The 18,385-nt window shown below is 49.1% G+C and overlaps 1 protein-coding gene across 2 annotated transcripts in view; it reads right to left on the reverse strand.

Moving 5' to 3' along the window:
• cwf19l1 (CWF19 like cell cycle control factor 1) overlaps nt 1-18,385 on the reverse strand; it is a 79,305-nt gene that overhangs the window by 31,237 nt on the left and 29,683 nt on the right. For both annotated transcript variants that reach the window (XM_072471685.1, XM_072471684.1), the window contains exon 6: nt 15,002-15,120. In XM_072471685.1, the coding sequence (XP_072327786.1) occupies nt 15,002-15,120 (119 nt within the window). The remainder of the gene's footprint in view (nt 1-15,001; nt 15,121-18,385) is intronic.

Here is an 18,385-nt window from a genome sequence, read left to right on the forward strand (position 1 = left end):
GCAGACAAGATTAGAACGTGCAATCTCCACACACAAGTCACCCAAGACCAGAATGTAACCCGGACCTGGTACTGTGATGCAGCGGTGCTAACCACAGTGTCAGCATGCTGGGCTGGTTCAGCACAGTGGGCTAAACAGCTGGCTCGTAAAGCAGAACAAGGCCTGCAGCGCGTGTTCAAATCCCATACCAGCCTCTCCGAACAGGCGCCAGAATGTGGCGACTAGGGGGCTTTTCACAGTAACTTCATTTGAAGCCCAAATGTGACAATAAGTGATTTTCATTTTCATTTCATGCAGTCTTTCTCACACCTTCTATACTCCAGAGAATAGAATCCTAATTTTTGGAAAGTCCCTCATCACAACTAGTTCTCATCCCAACATATCCCAGGGCACTACTATTTACACAATCTGAGAAGTATTAATTTACTCTGACTGTCTTTCCATCCAACAGTCACCCCTTATCCATACTACCACTTTATCCATTACTGTGATGGATCTGGATCTTTACAAGATGTCTTGGTGGCATTTTATCACTTTCTGAAAGTCCAAATATATTACATCCACTGCACTCATTGTCTAACAAATCAGCTTCGCAAGGGTCATAATTTCTTTTACAACAGATAGTGTATGTTAAAGCTTCACTACGCAGTGGCAGAATGGTATTGTCACTGGACTGGTAATCCAGAGACCTTCGAACCCATGTTCAAAACCCCACCACGGCAGTTGGTGAAATTTCAATTCAATAAAAAAAATATCTGGATGTGAAAGTCTTATGACAACCATGGGACCATTGACAATTGTTCACTGATGTTCTTTTAGGGAAGGAAATTTGCCATCTTCACCCAGTCCGGCTTACATGTGGCTACCGTTCCACAGCAATGAATAATATCCATAAATATCCTTGAAAATGGCCTAATAAGCCACTCAGTTCAAGGGAAATTAGGGATGGGCAACATAATGCTGGCATCGCCAGGTCACCCACTTCTAATGAGTGAATAAAGCAAAAAATGTTTATTTTTCACATATTAACTTGGCTCCATTTCAACTGGACTTTCTGAAAGACTGCATATGTGTCAACAAATGCATTAAATTTTACAAGCTACTCACTCAAATATTTTTACATAATTATTGGAAAAATTGTCACAGTTCTACAGCTCTTGTCAAACACATTTGACTAGACTTCAAATCATATTTAGAAGAATGGTCATATTGCACAAACATCCTTCATCCTGTATGCTTTATTAAACTGAACAAGGCTGCTATACAACAATCTATCAGCTGACAGAAAACAATTGTACTGGTATATAAATAAAGAGAGGTGCAACGTCACATTACACTGCCAAAAGCTGATTTCAAGATCTCACAATGTGCTTTGGGTTCTATCAAGGGGGAAAATAGCTTGTAAAATATTTTTTTAAAAGGGATTATTTCATAGAATTTACAGTGCAGAAGGAGGCCATTCGGCCCATCGAGTCTGCACCGGCTCTTGGAAAGAGCAACCTACCCAAGGTCCACACCTCCACCCTATCCCCATAACCCAGCAACCCCACCCAACACTAAGGGCAATTTTGGACACTAAGGGCAATTTAGCATGGCCAATCCACCTAACCTGCACATCTTTGGACTGTGGGAGGAAACCGGAGCACCCGGAGGAAACCCACGCACACACGGGGAGGACGTGCAGACTCCGCACAGACAGTGACCCAAGCCGGAATCGAACCTGGGACCCTGGAGCTGTGAAGCAATTGTGCTATCCACAATGCTACCGTGCTGCCCCAGGATTAGTTATATTAAACTTTAAATTTCAAACTAAAACTACAACAAAGGGTCTGCTACACATACTTACCGCTGCGGTTTCCCCTAGTTTTGCTTTTTGAAATTCCTTGGTCATTTTCCGATATGGATTTTCTGTGACATCCTCAGGCTGTTTCACTAGTTCAACTGGATCCATAGAACTTAGCGGCATAATGTTAAATGCATACAGGTACTATGAAAACAATGTCAGTCAGAAAAATAACAAATATAAATTCTGGTATGCATAAGCCAAAGATCAAACAGATTGAAAGAAACTTTATCATAAAGCTTTTATTTTTATTTTTGTAAGTTTAGAATACCCTATTCCCCCCCCCCCCCAATTATGGGGCAATTTAGAGCGGCCAATCCACCTGCCCTGCACATCTTTGGATTGTGGGGAGACCCATGCAGACACAGGAGGAATGTGCAAACTCCACACGGAGGGTGACCCTGGATCGAACCCAGGTCCTCAACGCCGCAAGGGAGCAGTGCTAACCACTGCACTGCCGCTATCATAAAGCTATTTAAGTTGGGATATCATTTTTTCAGTAGTTGTTTCTCATTAGCAATTACGTTTAAGAAAAGCAGCTATAAACAAATCATAAAATAAACAGATCTATAGAAATATATTGCTGTACTAATATACTGTGCCAGAGATTGGTCAGATGGAAGATCAAACATACAATTCCATTTAAGAGATTGAAAGAGGTAGTCAATCTAGGTGGTTAGAATAGATGAGAGCTGGAGCATGCTTTCTATCCATCGTCCTTAAAACTAAAATGTTAAATGCTGGAGAAAGCTTACAAACATGAAGGCAACTTGTGGTGAAGCAAAAGAGAACAAATTCACTTTTTTGGAGAAATGATTAGAATAATTACTGGCTTTAGAAACATTGAGATAATATAGTTTAGTTTACAACATGTTTATTTTAAAAATCAATCATTTTGTTCACCTATTTAGAAGAAATTACTTTATTGAATTTATTGTTTATTTTACAAGTTTTTTTGGAAAGAACTTCCAAAATTTAAGTCATGCACGAAGAATTCTAAACCACATACATGCCTGTGGATATAACAACTCACAAGCATTCTAAACATTTAAATTAAAAATGATAGGACAGCACGGTAGGTCAGTGGTTAGCACTGTGGCTTCACAGCTCCAGGATCCCAGGTTCGATTTCCCGCTGGGTCACTGCCTGTGTGGAGTCTGCACGTTCTTCCTGTGTCTGCATGGGTTTCCTCCGGGTGCTCCGGTTTCCTCACACAGTCCAAAGAGGTGCATGTTAGGTGGTTTGGATATGCTAAATTGCCCATAGTGTCCAAAAGGTTAGGAGGGGTTATTGGGTTACGGGGATGGGGTGGAAATGAGAGCTTAAAGTGGGTCGGTGCAGACTCGATGGGCCAAATGGCCTCCTTCTGCACTTTATGTTCTATATGTATGATAAAATAAAGAAAATTGTCTTACTGGTTGACAAACGTGCATTTTTATAGCACCTTTCACACCCTCAGAATGCCCAAAAGCATTTGACAGCAAAAAAGCACTTTTGAAGTGCAGCCAGGGTACAATTTGAGCAAATACAGCATTGATATTTTGCAGAGCATGAACGCAAAAACGGCCACAGCTTTTGTTTTTGAAGTGTTGATTGAAGGATAGATATTGGGCGGATGCTAGAATTCCACTGCTTTTCTAAAAGTGCCATATATTAGTTGTTGCACTGACTCCAATGACAGCACCTCAGAGAGCAGCACTTTCAGCATAATTGTGTTTTCAGATCTCTGGAATAGCTTGAACCCATGGCCTTGTGACTAAGAGGCAAGGGGGGTACCACTGAGCAAGGCTGATACATGGAAAGTATCAAGAATCATTGAATGGCAACAGCACAAAAGGAGGCCATTCACCCCATCAGTTTGAATTCGCTATTATTGTTTTTTGAAAAAGGTACAGCAATCTTAAACAGCAATTTTACATACATCTCCCTAATGAGACTCTAATAGATCGAATAGCTATGTTGACTCACTAGCCCCAAATTTTATTATGTATGTCTGAAGTTCCTCTTTACTGTTTTAATGGAGAACAGCTGACAGTGGAATTTCAGACAAGGTGATTGTATTATCAGTATTAAGTGACAAATGCAGGTTCAATACATTTAGAAAAACAGACTAAGAAATGAACTCAACAGGAAAGTCCAAGTTAACATTTAAATTTAGAATATACTCTCCAAAGTATAGCCATGCTGATAATTTTGGGTTTTGCTTACTTGCCTTTTTCTTACTAGAATTACTGAGAATCGCCAGTGCTATGAACCTGCTCACGTGCTGTGCATTTTCCTGTAGTGTCATATGGTTTCTACATAAATAAAACAAACAGAACTTTTTATTGTATGACAAATATCAATTTAATCACAAGATACATACACCAGAACAGTTTTGGGATTCAATCTGTGCTGCCTTCAGTTTACCGATACTAGCTCAAGCATTCTGATGAACTAAGTTTGGTTTCATAAGAGTTGAAGGGATGAAACAGCCAGGGTTCCAGTTCTTTATCTTAAGGCCTGTACTTGAAAAAGCACTCATTTTGGACTTCCGGTTGCGGCTATGCCTAGGTAGGTTGCACGTTCGGCAGCTCCGCCGGGAACGGACTTTTGGGCTCTCTAGAGGGGCCCCAACGGCAATTGTTCGACGGGTTCCAGTGTGGGAAGGTGACAGCAAGGTCCCCCTGACATTATATGGATTGGACCAGGAGTGGAGCGGTGAAAAAGGGATCTTGGAGCAGCGAAAAGTGAGAGGGAGAAAAAAGATGGCGGCGGGTGGAGACCAAGCAGCATGGGTGCAGTGGTCGCAGGAGCAGCAGGGTTTCTTCGACGCTACTTTGAGGAGCTGAAAACCGAAATGCTGGCGCCAATGAAGGCGGCGATTGAGAAGCTAGTGGAGACCCAGAAGGCCCAAGGGGCGGCGATCCGGGAGGTCCGGCAAAAGCCTTGGAGAACGAGGACGAGATCTTGGGCCTGGCGGTGAAGGTGGAGGCGCTGCACAAGAGGACCTGGAGAATAGGTCGAGGAGGAAGAATCTTCAGATTTTGGGTCTCCCCGAAGGAGTGGAGGGGCCGATGCCGGGGCATATGTGAGCACGATGCTCAATTCGCTGATGGGCGCGGGAGCCTTCCCGAGGCCTCTGGAGCTAGATGGGGCTCACCGGGTCCTAGCAAGGAGACCCAAAGCCAATGAGCCGCCAAGGGCGGTAGTGGTGAGGTGTCACTGCTTTATGGACAGAGACTGTGCCCTGAGACGGGCCAAGAAAGAGCGGAGCAGCAGGTGGGAGAACACGGAGATCCGAATCTACCAGGACTGGAGTGCAGAGGTGGCTAAGAAGAGAGCTGGTTTCAATCGGGCTAAGGCGGTGCTCCATCGAAAGGGGTGTGAAGTTCGATATGCTGCAGCCAGCGCGATTGTGGGCCACGTTCAGGATCGGCACCACTATTTTGAAACGCCTGATGAGGCATGGAGCTTTATACGGACTGAAAAGTTGGACTCAAATTGAGGGTTTGTTGTGGGGGGATGTTTACTGTGTACATGGTGTTTATTACGTTTAGGAAATGTTCCTCTGGTTTGGGTGCTGGATGGGGATGGGTGAAGGGATTTGATGGGGAGACTGTGGGAGAGTGTGGGCGTCGTTGTTGGAGGGGCAGACCCCCACGAAGGAAGAGGGGGAGTGGAGGCCGGGATGGGAATTGGGGTAAGGCCGCAAAAGGAGCTGCGCCAGAGGGGGCGAGGCCGGCTCAGGAAAGCGCGGGCTTTTTCCCGTGCTGGGGAAGGACGGGGGTGGGGGCCGGTGCTGGAGAGGAGCGCACACTGACTGCCAGGGAGGGGGAGGGGTGATTCTCACATTGGAGGGGGTCGATGGAATGGCGGGAGAGGCCGGGGTCAGCAGGAGTCAGCAGCAGTGTTACGGGGAGCAAAAGGACTGGATGTGGATCTAGCGGGGGAAGGGGGTGTATAGGGTTTGCTGCTGCATTGGCCAAAGGGGAGCTGGAAGTAGGAGAGGTGGTCGGGGCGGGAGTCCGCCGTCTGGGGACTGGAGGGTGCGGGAGGCACGGGCACGTGGCTGGCCAAGAAAACGAAATGGGGCGGGTGAGCAGCCCCCCAATCCAGCTGATAACTTGGAATGTGAGGGGCCTGAATGGGCCCACTAAAGAGGGCCCGGGTGTTCGCGCACTTTAAGGGACTGAAGGCAGATGTGGTTATGCTCCAGGAGACACATTTGAAGGTGGCAGATCAGGTTAGGCTGAGAAACGGATGGGTAGGACAGGTATTCCATTCAGGGCTGGATGCGAAGAACAGAGGGTTGCAATACTGATGGGAAGCGGGTGTCGTTTGAGGCAATGAATATTGTAGTGGATAATGGAGGTCGATATGTGATGGTGAGCGGTTGGTTGCAGGAGGTGCGGGTGGGTACTGGTAAACGTATATGCCCCGAACTGGGATGGTGCCGGATTTATGAAACACATGCTGGGTCGGATTCCGGACCTGGAGTAAGAAGCTTGATAATGGGGGGGGGGGATTTCAACACGGTGCTGGACCCAGCACTGGGTCGCTCTAGGTCCAGGACGGGTAAGAGGCCGGATGCGGCCAAGGTGCTTAGGGGGTTTATGGACCAGGTGGAGGGGGGGGGGGGGGGTCCATGGAGATTTGTCAGGCCCCAGGCCAAGGAATTTTCATTCTTTTCCCCACGTCCATAGAGCCTACTCCCGGATAGATTTTTTAATTTTGAGTAGGGCGCTAATCCTGAAAGTGGAGGTAACGGAGTATTCGGCCATAGCCATCTCAGACCACGCCCCACACTGGGTGGAGCTGGAGTTAGGAGAGGAGAGGGACCAGCGCCCTCTGTGGTGTCTAGATGTGGGATTATTGGCGGATGAGGAGGTGTGTGGGCGGGTGCGGGGTGTATTGAAAGATATTTGGAGGCCAACGACAACAGGGAGGTGCAGGTGGGGGTAGTCTGGGAGGCGCTGAAGGCGGTGGTCAGGGGAGAGTTAATCTCCATCAGGGCCCACAGGGAGAAGAGAGAGAGGAGGAGAGGGAGAGGTTGGTGGGGGAGATCTTAAGGGTGAACAGGAGATATGTAGAGGGCCCCCGAGGAGGGACTACTCAGGCGGAACTTCCAGACGGAGTTCGACCTGTTGACCACAGGGAAAGCAGAGGCACAGTGGAGGAAAGCACAGGGGGCGACGTACGAGTATGGGGAGAAGGCGAGTCGGATGCTGGCACACCTGCTTCGTAAGAGGGAGGCAGCGAGGGAGATAGGTGGAGTTAAGGAGAGCGGGGGGAATACGGTGCAGAGTGCGGTGAAAATAAACAAGGTATTTAGGGACTTCTATGGGGATCTGTACAGATCTGAGCCCCCAGCGGGGGAGGTGGGAATGCGATGATTTTTGGATCAGCTGAGGTTCCCGAGGGTGGAGGAGCAGGAGGTGGCTGGTTTAGTGGTGCCAATTGGGCTGGAGGAGCTGGTTAAAGGATTGGGGAACTTGCGGGGGGGGGGGGGGGGGGGGGGGGGGGGGGGGGCGCGGCGGCGAAGGCCCCGGGGCCAGATGGGTTCCCGGTCGAGTTTTACAGGAAATACGAGGACCTGCTAGGCCCGTTGCTAGTGAGGACTTTCTTTTTTTTAATAAATATATTTATTAAAGTTTTTTTAACACAATTTTTCTCCTTACAAACAATAACCCCCCCGTAACAAAAAAAACCGAGAAATCGCGCAGAGCAAGATATATACATGGCAAAATGATATATTTACACAGCTTTGTACACTGGCCCTCATTATCACGTTTAAGAGCCGCCACACATTGGTGTTTAGTTGCTTGCCCTTTACAAATCCCGTCTGGTCCTCGTGGATTACCCCCGAGACACAGTCCTCGATTCTCGTGGCCAGCACTTTTGCAGCAACTTTGCATCCACATTGCAGTGGGTCCTTGTCCCGCTTTAGGATCAAAGAAATTGTCGCTTCCGACATTGTCGGGGGCAGGGTCCCCTCCTCTCTTGCCTCATTAAAGGTCCTCACCAGAAGCGGGGCCAACAGGTCTGCGTACTTCCTGTAGAACTCCACCGGGAACCCGTCCGGTCCCGGGGCCTTCCCCGCCTGCATGCTCCCCAAACCCTTGCTCAGCTCCTCCAACCCAATTGGTGCCCCCAAACCAGCCACCTCTTGCTCCTCCACCCTCGGGAATCTCAGCTGATCTAGGAATCGTCTCATCCCCTCTTCCCCCACTGGGGGCTGGGATCTGTACAGCTCTTCATAAAAGGCCTTGAATACCTCGTTTATTTTTGTCGCACTCCGAACCGTGGCTCCCCTTCCATCTTTGACTCCCCCTATTTCCCTCGCTGCCATCCTCTTACGGAGCTGGTGTGCCAGCATCCGACTAGCCTTTTCCCCATACTCGTAGGTTGCCCCCTGCGCTTTCCTCCACTGTGCCTCCGCCTTCCCTGTGGTCAACAGGTCAAACTCCGTCTGGAGCCGTCGTCTTTCCCCAAGTAATCTTTCCTCCGGGGCCTCTGCGTATCTCCTGTCCACTCTCAAAATCTTCCCCACTACCCTCTCCCTTTCCATGCCCTCTCTCTTCTCCCTATGAGCCCTAATGGAAATTAGCTCTCCCCTGATCACCGCCTTCAAAGCCTCCCATACCACCCCCACCCGCACCTCCCCGTTGTCGTTGGCCTCAAAGTACCTTTCGATACACCCCCTCACCTTCCCACACACCACCTCGTCCGCTAGCAGTCCCACATCCAGCCGCCACAACGGGCGTTGATCCCTCTCCTCTCCCAGCTCCAGTTCCACCCAGTGCGGGGCATGGTCTGAAACGGCTATAGCTGAATACTCCCCCCTCGGGATGAGCGCCCTACCCAGAACAAAGAAATCTATCCGGGAGTAGGCTTTGTGTACATGGGAGAAGAAAGAAAATTCCCTGGCCTGCGGCCTTGCAAACCGCCATGGGTCCACTCCCCCCATCTCATCCATAAACCCCCGAAGTACCTTGGCCGCCGCCGGCCTCTTTCCAGTCCTTGATTTGGAGCGGTCCAGTGCTGGATCCAACACTGTATTGAAGTCCCCTCCCATTATCAGGCCTCCTATCTCCAGGTCCAGAATGCGTCCCAACATGCGCTTCATGAATCCTGCATCATCCCAGTTCGGGGCGTATACGTTTACCAACACCACCCACGTCCCTTGCAGCCTACCGCTCACCATTACATATCGCCCTCCATTGTCCACTACAATAGCCTTGGCCTCAAATGACACCCGCTTTCCCACCAATATTGCCACCCCTCTATTCTTCGCGTCCAGTCCCGAGTGGAATACCTGTCCCCCCCATCCCATTCTTAGCCTGACCTGGTCCGCCACGTTCAGGTGTGTCTCTTGGAGCATGGCCACGTCCGCCTTCAGTCCGTTTAAGTGCGCGAACACTCGAGCCTTCATCACCGGCCCATTCAGGCCCCTCACATTCCACGTTATCAGCCGGATTGGAGGGGCTCTCACCCCCCCCACGCCCCGCCGACTAGCCATCTCCTTTTCTGGGCCAGTCCCGTGTCCACGCCTCCCTCACCCTCCAGTCCCCCAGAGGGGGGACCCCCGCCCCGACCACCTCTTCTGTGTCCCATTCCCTTTCGGCCAGTGCAGCAGCAACCCTTTCGCCCCCCCCTTTCCCTTCCCCCGCTAGACCCCTGTCTAGCTTTTCTGCTCCCCCCATGTCACTCCCGTAAGTCAGCTGACGCCTGCTGACCCCGGCTTCCCCCACCGTCCCATTGACCTCCCCGCGCGGGAGTCTCCCAATCCATATGCATTCCTTCGTTCCCTTTCCCGCCTTTCTTCCCGCGTGCGGGAAAACACCCCGCGCTTTCCAAAGCCCGCTCCGCCCCCTCTGGTACAGCTTTGTCTCTCTCCCCCAGCCCATGTAACATTTCCTGCGCGTGATTGACCCCCTATATACAACCATCACACATCAAACCCCCAAACATCCCCCCCACCCTCACAAACCCTCAGTTAGAGTCCAACTTTTCGGCTTGTACAAAGGTCCACGCCTCTTCAGGCGTTTCGAAGTAATAGTGTTGGCCCTTGTATGTGACCCACAGTCGCGCTGGCTGCAGGGCTGCAGCATTCCGAATTTCACTTCTTTCCGGTACAACGCTGCTTTGGCCTGGTTGAAACCCGCTCTCCGCTTTGCAACCTCCGTGCACCAGTCCATGTATATTCGGATCTTTGCATTGTCCCACTTACTGCTCCGCTCCTTCTTGGCCCATCTCAGGACCCACTCTCTGTCCGTGAACCAGTGGAACCTAACCACCATCGCCCTTGGCGGCTCATTTGCCTGGGGCTTCTTCGCCAGCATCCAATGTGCCCCATCCAACTCCAGCGGCCGCGAAGGGGCCTTCGTGCCCATCATCGCCTCGAGCATCGTGCTTGCGTATGCCCCGGCATCAGCCCCCTCCACTCTCTCAGGGAGACCCAGGATTCGCAGATTCTTTCTCCTCGACCTGTTCTCCAGGTCTTCGAGTCTTCCCGCCCACCTCTTGCGTAGCGCCTCGTTCTGCTCCACTCTCACCGCCAGGCCCACAAGCTCGTCCTCGTTCTGACTGACTCTTTTCTGTACCTCCTGGATCTTAGCTTCGTGGGCCTTCTGGGTGATCCCGAATCCTTCAATTGCCGAAAGCATAGGCGCCAACATTTCCTTGCGCATCTCCTCACGCTGCTCCTCGAAGCAGCGCTTGATTAACTCCCGCAGCTCCCCTTTGTCCCTGGCCGCCACCATTTTGTTTTCTTTCCCTCGCTTCTCCTGTTGCTCCAGTGCCGCTCCTTTGGCCGTTACACTTCTGGTCCGTTTCATAGAAGTTGGAGGGGGATTCCCTTCCCCACGGGTTGCGTCAAAAAAAAAAAAAAAAAAAGTTCCGTTGGGGCTCCTCTAACGAGCCCGAAAGTCCGTGGTAGCGGGAGCTGCCGAATCGTGCGGCTTAGCTCCACATAGCCGCAACCGGAAGTCGAGAGGGAATCCTTTTGGCAGTGTTCACTTCACCAGTCTGCCCCAAAAAGTCTATGGAAACTCCTGAAAAAGGTCTGAGAGTCGGTTCCAGACGGCAGCTGCCGAATGCGCGACCTACTCCTCCATGGCCGCCACCGGAAGCCTCGTCCCTGCTTCTTCAATGGCCTTGGTAGATCTTTTCACAGTTGTTCCCTCTGCTGCTAGAATTCAACTTTGATAGAGTCAAGTCAGATTGCAGCTTTTAAGCTTGCCCTTCTGCATGCTGGAAGAGGCTTTTGTCTATTCCTGCAGCTCAAGCCAAATCTTTTACTGTTTCTGCCGGGTCTGGTAGCCAAAAGACATAACATTCCTGGGGGACACTGTCAGGGGAATTCCACACCGGGAAATGTCAAACAAATGCCGTGGGGGCCCTGTAAAAGAGCCCAAAAGTCAGTTCCAAGCGGGAGCTACCGAATATGCGACCTAGCTCTGCATAGCCGCACACGGAAGTCGCTAGTGAGGACTTCAATAAGGCAAGGAAGGGGCGCTGATCTCTCTGATCCTGAAGCGGGACAAGGACCCACTGCAGTGTGGTTCGTATAGACCGATCTCGCTCCTCAATGTGGATGCAAAGTTGCTGGCAAAAGTACTGGCCACGAGAATTGAGGACTGTGTCCCGGGGGTGATTCATGAGGACCAGACGGGATTTGTAAAGGGCAGGCAGCTAAACACTAATGTGCGGAGGCTCCTCAATGTGATTATGATGCCCTCGGTGGAGGGAGAAGCGGAGGTAGTGGCAGCTATGGACGTGGAGAAGGCCTTCGACCGGGTGGAGTGGGAGTATCTTTGGGAAGTGCTGCGGAGGTTTGGGTTCGGGGAGGGGTTCATCAGCTGGGTCAGATTGCTATATATAGAGCCCCGGTGGAGAGTGTGGCTATGAATCGGCGGATGTCAGAGTACTTTCGGCTGTACCGAGGGACGAGGCAGGGGTGCCCCCTGTCCCCCTTGCTGTTTGCATTGGCAATTGAGCCTCTGGCCATGGCACTAAGGGAGTCCAGGAAATGGAGGGGACTGGTCCGAGAGGGAGAGGAACACTGCGTGTCGCTGTATGCGGACGACCTGTTGCATGTGGCAGATCCAGTGGAGGGGATGGCAGAGGTCATGCGGATCTTAAGGGAGTTTGGGGACTTCTCGGGGTATAAGCTTAATGTAGGGAAAAGTGAGCTCTTTGTGGTGCATTCAGCAGACCAGGGAAGGGGGATAGACGTCCTGCCATTGAAGAGGGCGGACAGGAACTTTCGGTACTTGGGGATCCAGGTGGCTGGGAGTTGGGGAGCCCTGCACAAGCTCAATTTGGCGCAGTTGGTGGAGCAGATGGAGGAGGATTTCAAAAGATGGGAAGTGCTGCCACTCTCGCTAGCGGGCAGGGTGCAGTCGGTTAAAATGATGGTCCTCCCGAGGTTTCTCATGGTGTTCCAGTGTCTTCCCATTATGATTCCCACGGCCTTTTTTAAACGGGTAGGTAGGAGTATCATGGGTTTTGTGTGGGCAAATAAGACCCCGAGGGTAAAGAGGGTGTTTCTGGAGCGTAGTAGGGGCAGGGGAGGGCTGGCTCTGCCGAATTTGTGCGATTATTATTGGGCTGCCAATGTGGCGATGATTCATAAGTGGGTAATGGAGGGAGAGGGGGCGGCGTGGAAGAGATTGGAGATGGCGTCCTGTGTGGGCACGAGCCTGAGGGCGCTGGCGACGGCACCGCTGCCGCTCTCACTGACAAGGTACACCACGAGTCCGGTGGTGGCGGCGACGTTGAAGATCTGGGGGCAGTGGAGACGACACAGAGGCGAGGTGGGAGCCTCGGTTAGGTCCCCGATTCGGGAGAACCATCGGTTCGTCCCGGGAAGGATGGATGGGTGATTTCGGAGCTGGCATCGGGCAGGGATTAGAAGAATGGGGGACCTGTTTATAGATGGGACGTTTGCGAGTCTGGGGGCGCTGGAGGAGAAGTTTGGGTTACCCCCGGGAAATGCTTTCAGGTATATGCAAGTGAGGGCGTTCGTGAGGCGGCAGGTGAGGGAATTCCCGCTGCTCCCGGCACACGGGATTCAGGACAGGGTGATTTCGGGTGTATGGGTTGGAGAAGGCAAGGTTTAGGCGATCTACCAGGAGCTGAAAGAAGAGGTGGAGGCCTCGGTAGAGGAGTTAAAGGGCAAGTGGGAGGAGGAGCTTGGGGAGGAGATAGATGAGGGTCTGTGGGCTGATACCTTGAGTAGGGTTAATTCTTCCTCCTCTTGCGCCAGGTTCAGCCCAATACAATTCAAGGTTATTCACAGAGTGCATATTACAGGGGCGAGGTTGAGTAGGTTCTTTGGGGTGGAGGACAGATGTGGGAGGTGCTCGGGAAGCCCGGCGAATCACGTCCACATGTTCTGGTCGTGCCAGGCACTGGATAGGTTTCGCGAGGACTATGTCCAAGGTGGTGAAAGCCCGGGTCAAGCAGAGTTGGGGGATGGCACTATTTGGGGTAACGGACGAGCCGGGAGTGCAGGAGGCGAAAGAGGCCGGTATCCTGGCCTTTGCGTCCCTGGTAGCCCAGCGGAGGATCTTGCTATTATGGAAGGACGCGAAGCCCCCTAGTGTGGAAGCCTGGATAAATGACATGGCAGGGTTTATTAAACTGGAGAGGATAAAGTTTGCCTTACGAGGGTCTGTGCAGGGGTTCTTCAGGCGGTGGCAACCGTTCCTAGACTATCTCGCGGAGCGTTAGGAGGTCAGCAGCAGCAGCAACCCAAGGGTAGGGGGAAGGGGGGGGGGAATTCAGCTGGGGGGGGGGGGGGGGCTCCCCTATGGGTACTTTTGAATGCCATATGGGGGTGGGGGGGGTTACTGTATATGGGGAAATCCAATGTAAAGGTTTTGTATAATTCTTGACTGTTGTGTGTGTGTTTCTTTTTGTAATTGGGGGGGGGGGGGGGTTGTTGAAAATTTTGTTGGAAAATTTGAATAAACATTTTTTAAAAAAAAAAAAAAGAAAAAGCACTCATTTTAGAAAGATGCTGAGGACAGGATCAGGCTCAAGCCACGTTAATTACACAGGAGTATTTCCTGACAATACTTCCTGTCTAGATTCATCCTTTAAAGTATCCATTTAACTGAGCGACCAGCTTCAGCATGTGAAACTGAACTTAATGGGAATTTGTCTCCTTTTATAGAACAGAATATTAGTTTTAGTACTTTTTTATCAGAGCTCAATTGAGAGTGAAATGACAGTGAGCCAGTTCAGCTGGTGGAAATGCAATCCCCGCAAACTCTCAGGCTGGAGGGCGCAAAGTGCTCGCCATCCTGAAAATTCAAGCTCTTTTTTCAGAAGATTCCTCGAAAGGCCAAGCATAGAACTGGCAAAATTTTGTCTTTCTGATTAATTCAAACTGGGGCATGGATGGCTTCAAGTGCCATGATTTTTCAACCAGGGTAAAATATTGCGGAAATTCAATTTCTGTGTCTGCATGGGTTTTGCGAAAACTCAATTTCTGCTGTACGCAACTTGAGTTTTAAATGATCTTTTATGCTGGCTTGGCCGCTTTCAGACCGAATGGAAACTCTACCTTGCTATCTACTGGATTAATTGGATAGTCTATCACTTTTAATCACCATAATTAAAGCTTGCATTTACATCACTATCTGTTGTACACGCACTATAATCCCAAGAAGCATCAACATTAGGAGTTAAACCAGTACTAGTAATTTCTTCAAACTCCCTTCAATTCTCAAAATGATTTCCCCACTAGTCTCTAATGGCATTTGAGTGACATTACCAATTTTAGTTGACAAAATCTATTACAATACTTGGCATTGTTTTGCACTCAAGTCTGAACATATTGCAAGAACCTAGAACTATTCTTCAGTTTGCAAAAAGAAATTATGAACCGTAGAATAACTTTTCACATCATGTAAAATGAAGGAGAAAACTTCACTCTGCTACAAACTCCCTCCCCAAGCACTGCCTTTACCTTATCTGAAATAATTTAAACTATTTTCAATGTGTATTAAAGTCCCCCCCATCAACAAAATAAATATCAAACTGCCCTCAGTTACAATAACGACCCAAGATGAATTACAGCTCACAGGTAAAGCATTTCACGGAACAAGATACTTCATGCATATAGATATAAGAGATTGGTTAACAGTGTAATATGACTAATAGTACCTGTAAGGCAACCTTTCATAATTGGCTCCTTCCAATGCAGCAAAATGATATCGTGGTTTTAGGGCAAATGCAAGCTGAGCTACAGAGATGGAGCCACATGACTTGATATCAATACCTTCCTGTCAAAGATATTAAACTGGTTAGTTTCTACATTTGTTTTTACAAGGCTTTACGAGGACACACAACATTCATTTCAACACATTCAATTGAGTCACGTCATTTTATTGTACATACATTTCATAAATTATATGAGAAAGAGAAGGATATTTATACAAAACCAAAAGCCTCCGACAAGTGCAAGATGTTTTATTCAAACATTTTTAACAATTACAAAACTTCCCCAATCTAAAAATCAATTTTGTAGTCAAGACAAGTTTTCTATTTCACATATAATGTATGCACTATATCTCTTGGGTAGTCCCTCAGTGTCAAAGATGACTTGCTTCCACTCCGGAGAATTGGGTTCTGCAGTCTGAATAGTCCGATTCTGGATCTGCAGACTCTGCCATAGGTGGGTGGGACGCTCTGGATTTTGTGCTGTACTTCCACCGTTCACGCTTGGCCTCCGCCCTACTACACTCGAGGTGATTGGCACTTTCATGGATGCTTTTTCTCCAGTTTGTGTGTTCTAAGATAAGCAATGCCCATGTGTTGGTGAGGGTATTGTATTTATTTAGGGAGGCTTTCAGAGTGTCCTTGTAGCATTTCCTCTGCCCTCCTAGTGATCGTTTGCCATTGCAGAGCTCGGACTAGAACACTTGTTTTGAGAGTCTTGTGTCAGGCATGCAGGCAATGTGGCCTGTCTAAACAGCTGGTCGAGCATGACCAGTGCCTCAGTACTTGGGATATTGGCCTGGGAGAGGACTACCACGTTGGTACGCCTATTCTTTGAGAGGATTTGCAGGATTTTGCAGAGGCAATGTTGGTTATACCTGTCCAGGATTTAAGGTATCTGCTGTACATTGTCTATGTTTCTGATGTATACAGGAGGGCAAAGACCACGGCTGGTCTGTAGATGAGCTTGGTGCTGAATTAGAGGTATCGGTCTTCTCCTCAGGTGTCCGAAGACTGCACCGGCACATTGGAGTCAATGCTGGATTTCATTGTTGACGTCTGCTCTCGGCAAGAGGGTACCGAAATATGGGAAATGATCCGCATTGTCGAGGGATTCACCGTGAATTTTGATGGTCGGGGTCCAGGGGTTTACCATGGATCGTGATGGTCGAGGGGTGGAATTTTGTGCAGCAGGAACGGGCTGGTAGAGAACCATTATTTTCCGGATATTTAGTATGAGGCCTATTCTCTCATATGTATCAGTGAATGAGTCATGGGTTGTAACTCGGCCTCTGAATGTGCACACAGAGGTGACGTTTGCATACTGCAGCTTGATGACAGAGGTTGGGGTGGTCTTGGTTCTGGCCTAGAAGCGCCGGAGTTATCTGCTTGTCCGGTAGGTTAGCTCCACCCCAACGGGGAGCTTCAGGATGTCGGGGTGGAGTGTTGCTGCAAGGAAGATGGAGAAGAATGTTGGTGTAATGACGCAGCCCCGTTTGACCCCAGTTTGCACATGTATTGGGTTTGCACATATATTGAGTTTGTGGTGGTTCCATTGAGGAGGATCACTGCTTGCATGTCATCATGGAGCAGGCGGAGAATGGTGATGAATTTCTGCAGGCAGCCGAATTTGAGAAGGATGTTCCACAATCCGTCATGATTGAGAGTCGAAGGCTTTGCGAGATCAAAAGAAGGCCATGTACAAAGTTGATGCTGCTCCTTGCACTTTTTCTGGATTTGTCACGTGCTGATGATCATGTCCATTGAGCCTCTTGAAGGACGGAACCTACGCTGAGACTCAGAGAGGAGTTCTTCAGCCACTGGGAGGAGGCGGTTGAGAAATATTCTCGCGATGATCTTCCCCTTGGCAAAGAGTAGGGAAATCCCTCTGTAATTTCCAGTCAGACGTGTCTCCTTTCTTGAAGATGGTTACAATTAAGGCTCGTGAGACCGTCTGCCATGCTCTCTTCCTTACAGAAAAGGGTGATAAGGTTATGGGTTCTTGTCAAAAGTGCCTCTCTGCTGTGTTGTAAGAATTCTTACACCACCAGGTTAAAGTCCAACAGGTTTGTTTCAAATCACTAGCTTTCGGAGCACTGCTTCTTCCTCAGGTGAATGAAGAGGTAGGTTCCAGAAATAGTCAAAGATGCAGATGGTACTTTGAATGCGAGCATTTACAGGTAATTAAATCTTTACTGATCCAGAGAGAGGGGTAATCCCAGGTTAAAGAGGTGTGAATTGTCTCAAGCCAGGACAGTTGGTAGGATTTTGCAAACCAAGGTCAGATGGTGGAGGGTGAATGTAATGCGACATGAATCCAAGGTCCCGATTGAGGCCTTACTCCTGTGTGCGGAACTTGGCTATAAGTGTCTGCTTGGCGATTCTGCGTTGTCGCGTGTCCTGAAGGCTGTCTTGGAGAACGCTTACCCGAAAATCAGAGGATGAATGCCCTTGACTGCAAGGGAACATTCCTGCTTGGCGATTGTCGCGTGATGTCCGTTCATCCGTTGTTGCATCCGCATGATCTCGCCAATGTACCATGCTTCAGGACATCCTTTCCTGCAGCGTATGAGGGAGACAACGTTGGCCGAGTCGCAAGAGTATGTACTGCATACCTGGTGGGTGCTGCTATCACGTATAATGGTGTGTCATGTGAGAGTACCTTTAAGAAATGGATGTTTAAGCAATGTACCTTTAGGAAATGGAGCTGATCATATTACTGAAGTGATGTCAGAGGGTGGGGGAGCTGAGCTCACTTCTGCTTTTGGTTTTTGGGAAAAAGCTGGGAGTGTCTGCGTGTTTTGCTGAGAGCTGCAGGAAGAAAACACAGAGCTGGTCTGTTGATGTCTGCAAATCCAAAGACTATAAATATATTGAATGTAACCTCAAGTCTGTTTTTGAAGGTTGAAGTCTTTTGGATGTTTAAAGGAACAGTTTGAAGTATTATTTAGTGTTGTAGTCCTTTGGGGTTATCTTTGAATTAATGGGAGTTAAGATATTCAATGTTTGTTTTTAAAAGGTTAAATTGAGTTCATAGAATAAACATTGTTTTGTTTTTAATTGCTGTATCACACCTGGAGAGTACGCCGTGTGCTTCCCACACCACAATCTATTAAAAGTTGTGGGTCGGTTGAACTCCATGAAACACTTTGGTGTTCTGTAAACCCAGACCCATAACAATTGGGGTCTTGTCCAGGATAAATGTCTATCTATTGTATTGGTTTAGTGAACTTAAAAGACAGTGAGGGGTGAGCATATTGTGGTTGCTTTTCAGGTGTGGTATTTTAGTTTAAGTGGGGAGTGTGTTGTGGACAATGGCTCTTTCAGAGG

Source organism: Scyliorhinus torazame, chromosome 13 (assembly GCF_047496885.1).
Source record: "Scyliorhinus torazame isolate Kashiwa2021f chromosome 13, sScyTor2.1, whole genome shotgun sequence".
Classification (NCBI taxonomy): domain Eukaryota; kingdom Metazoa; phylum Chordata; class Chondrichthyes; order Carcharhiniformes; family Scyliorhinidae; genus Scyliorhinus; species Scyliorhinus torazame.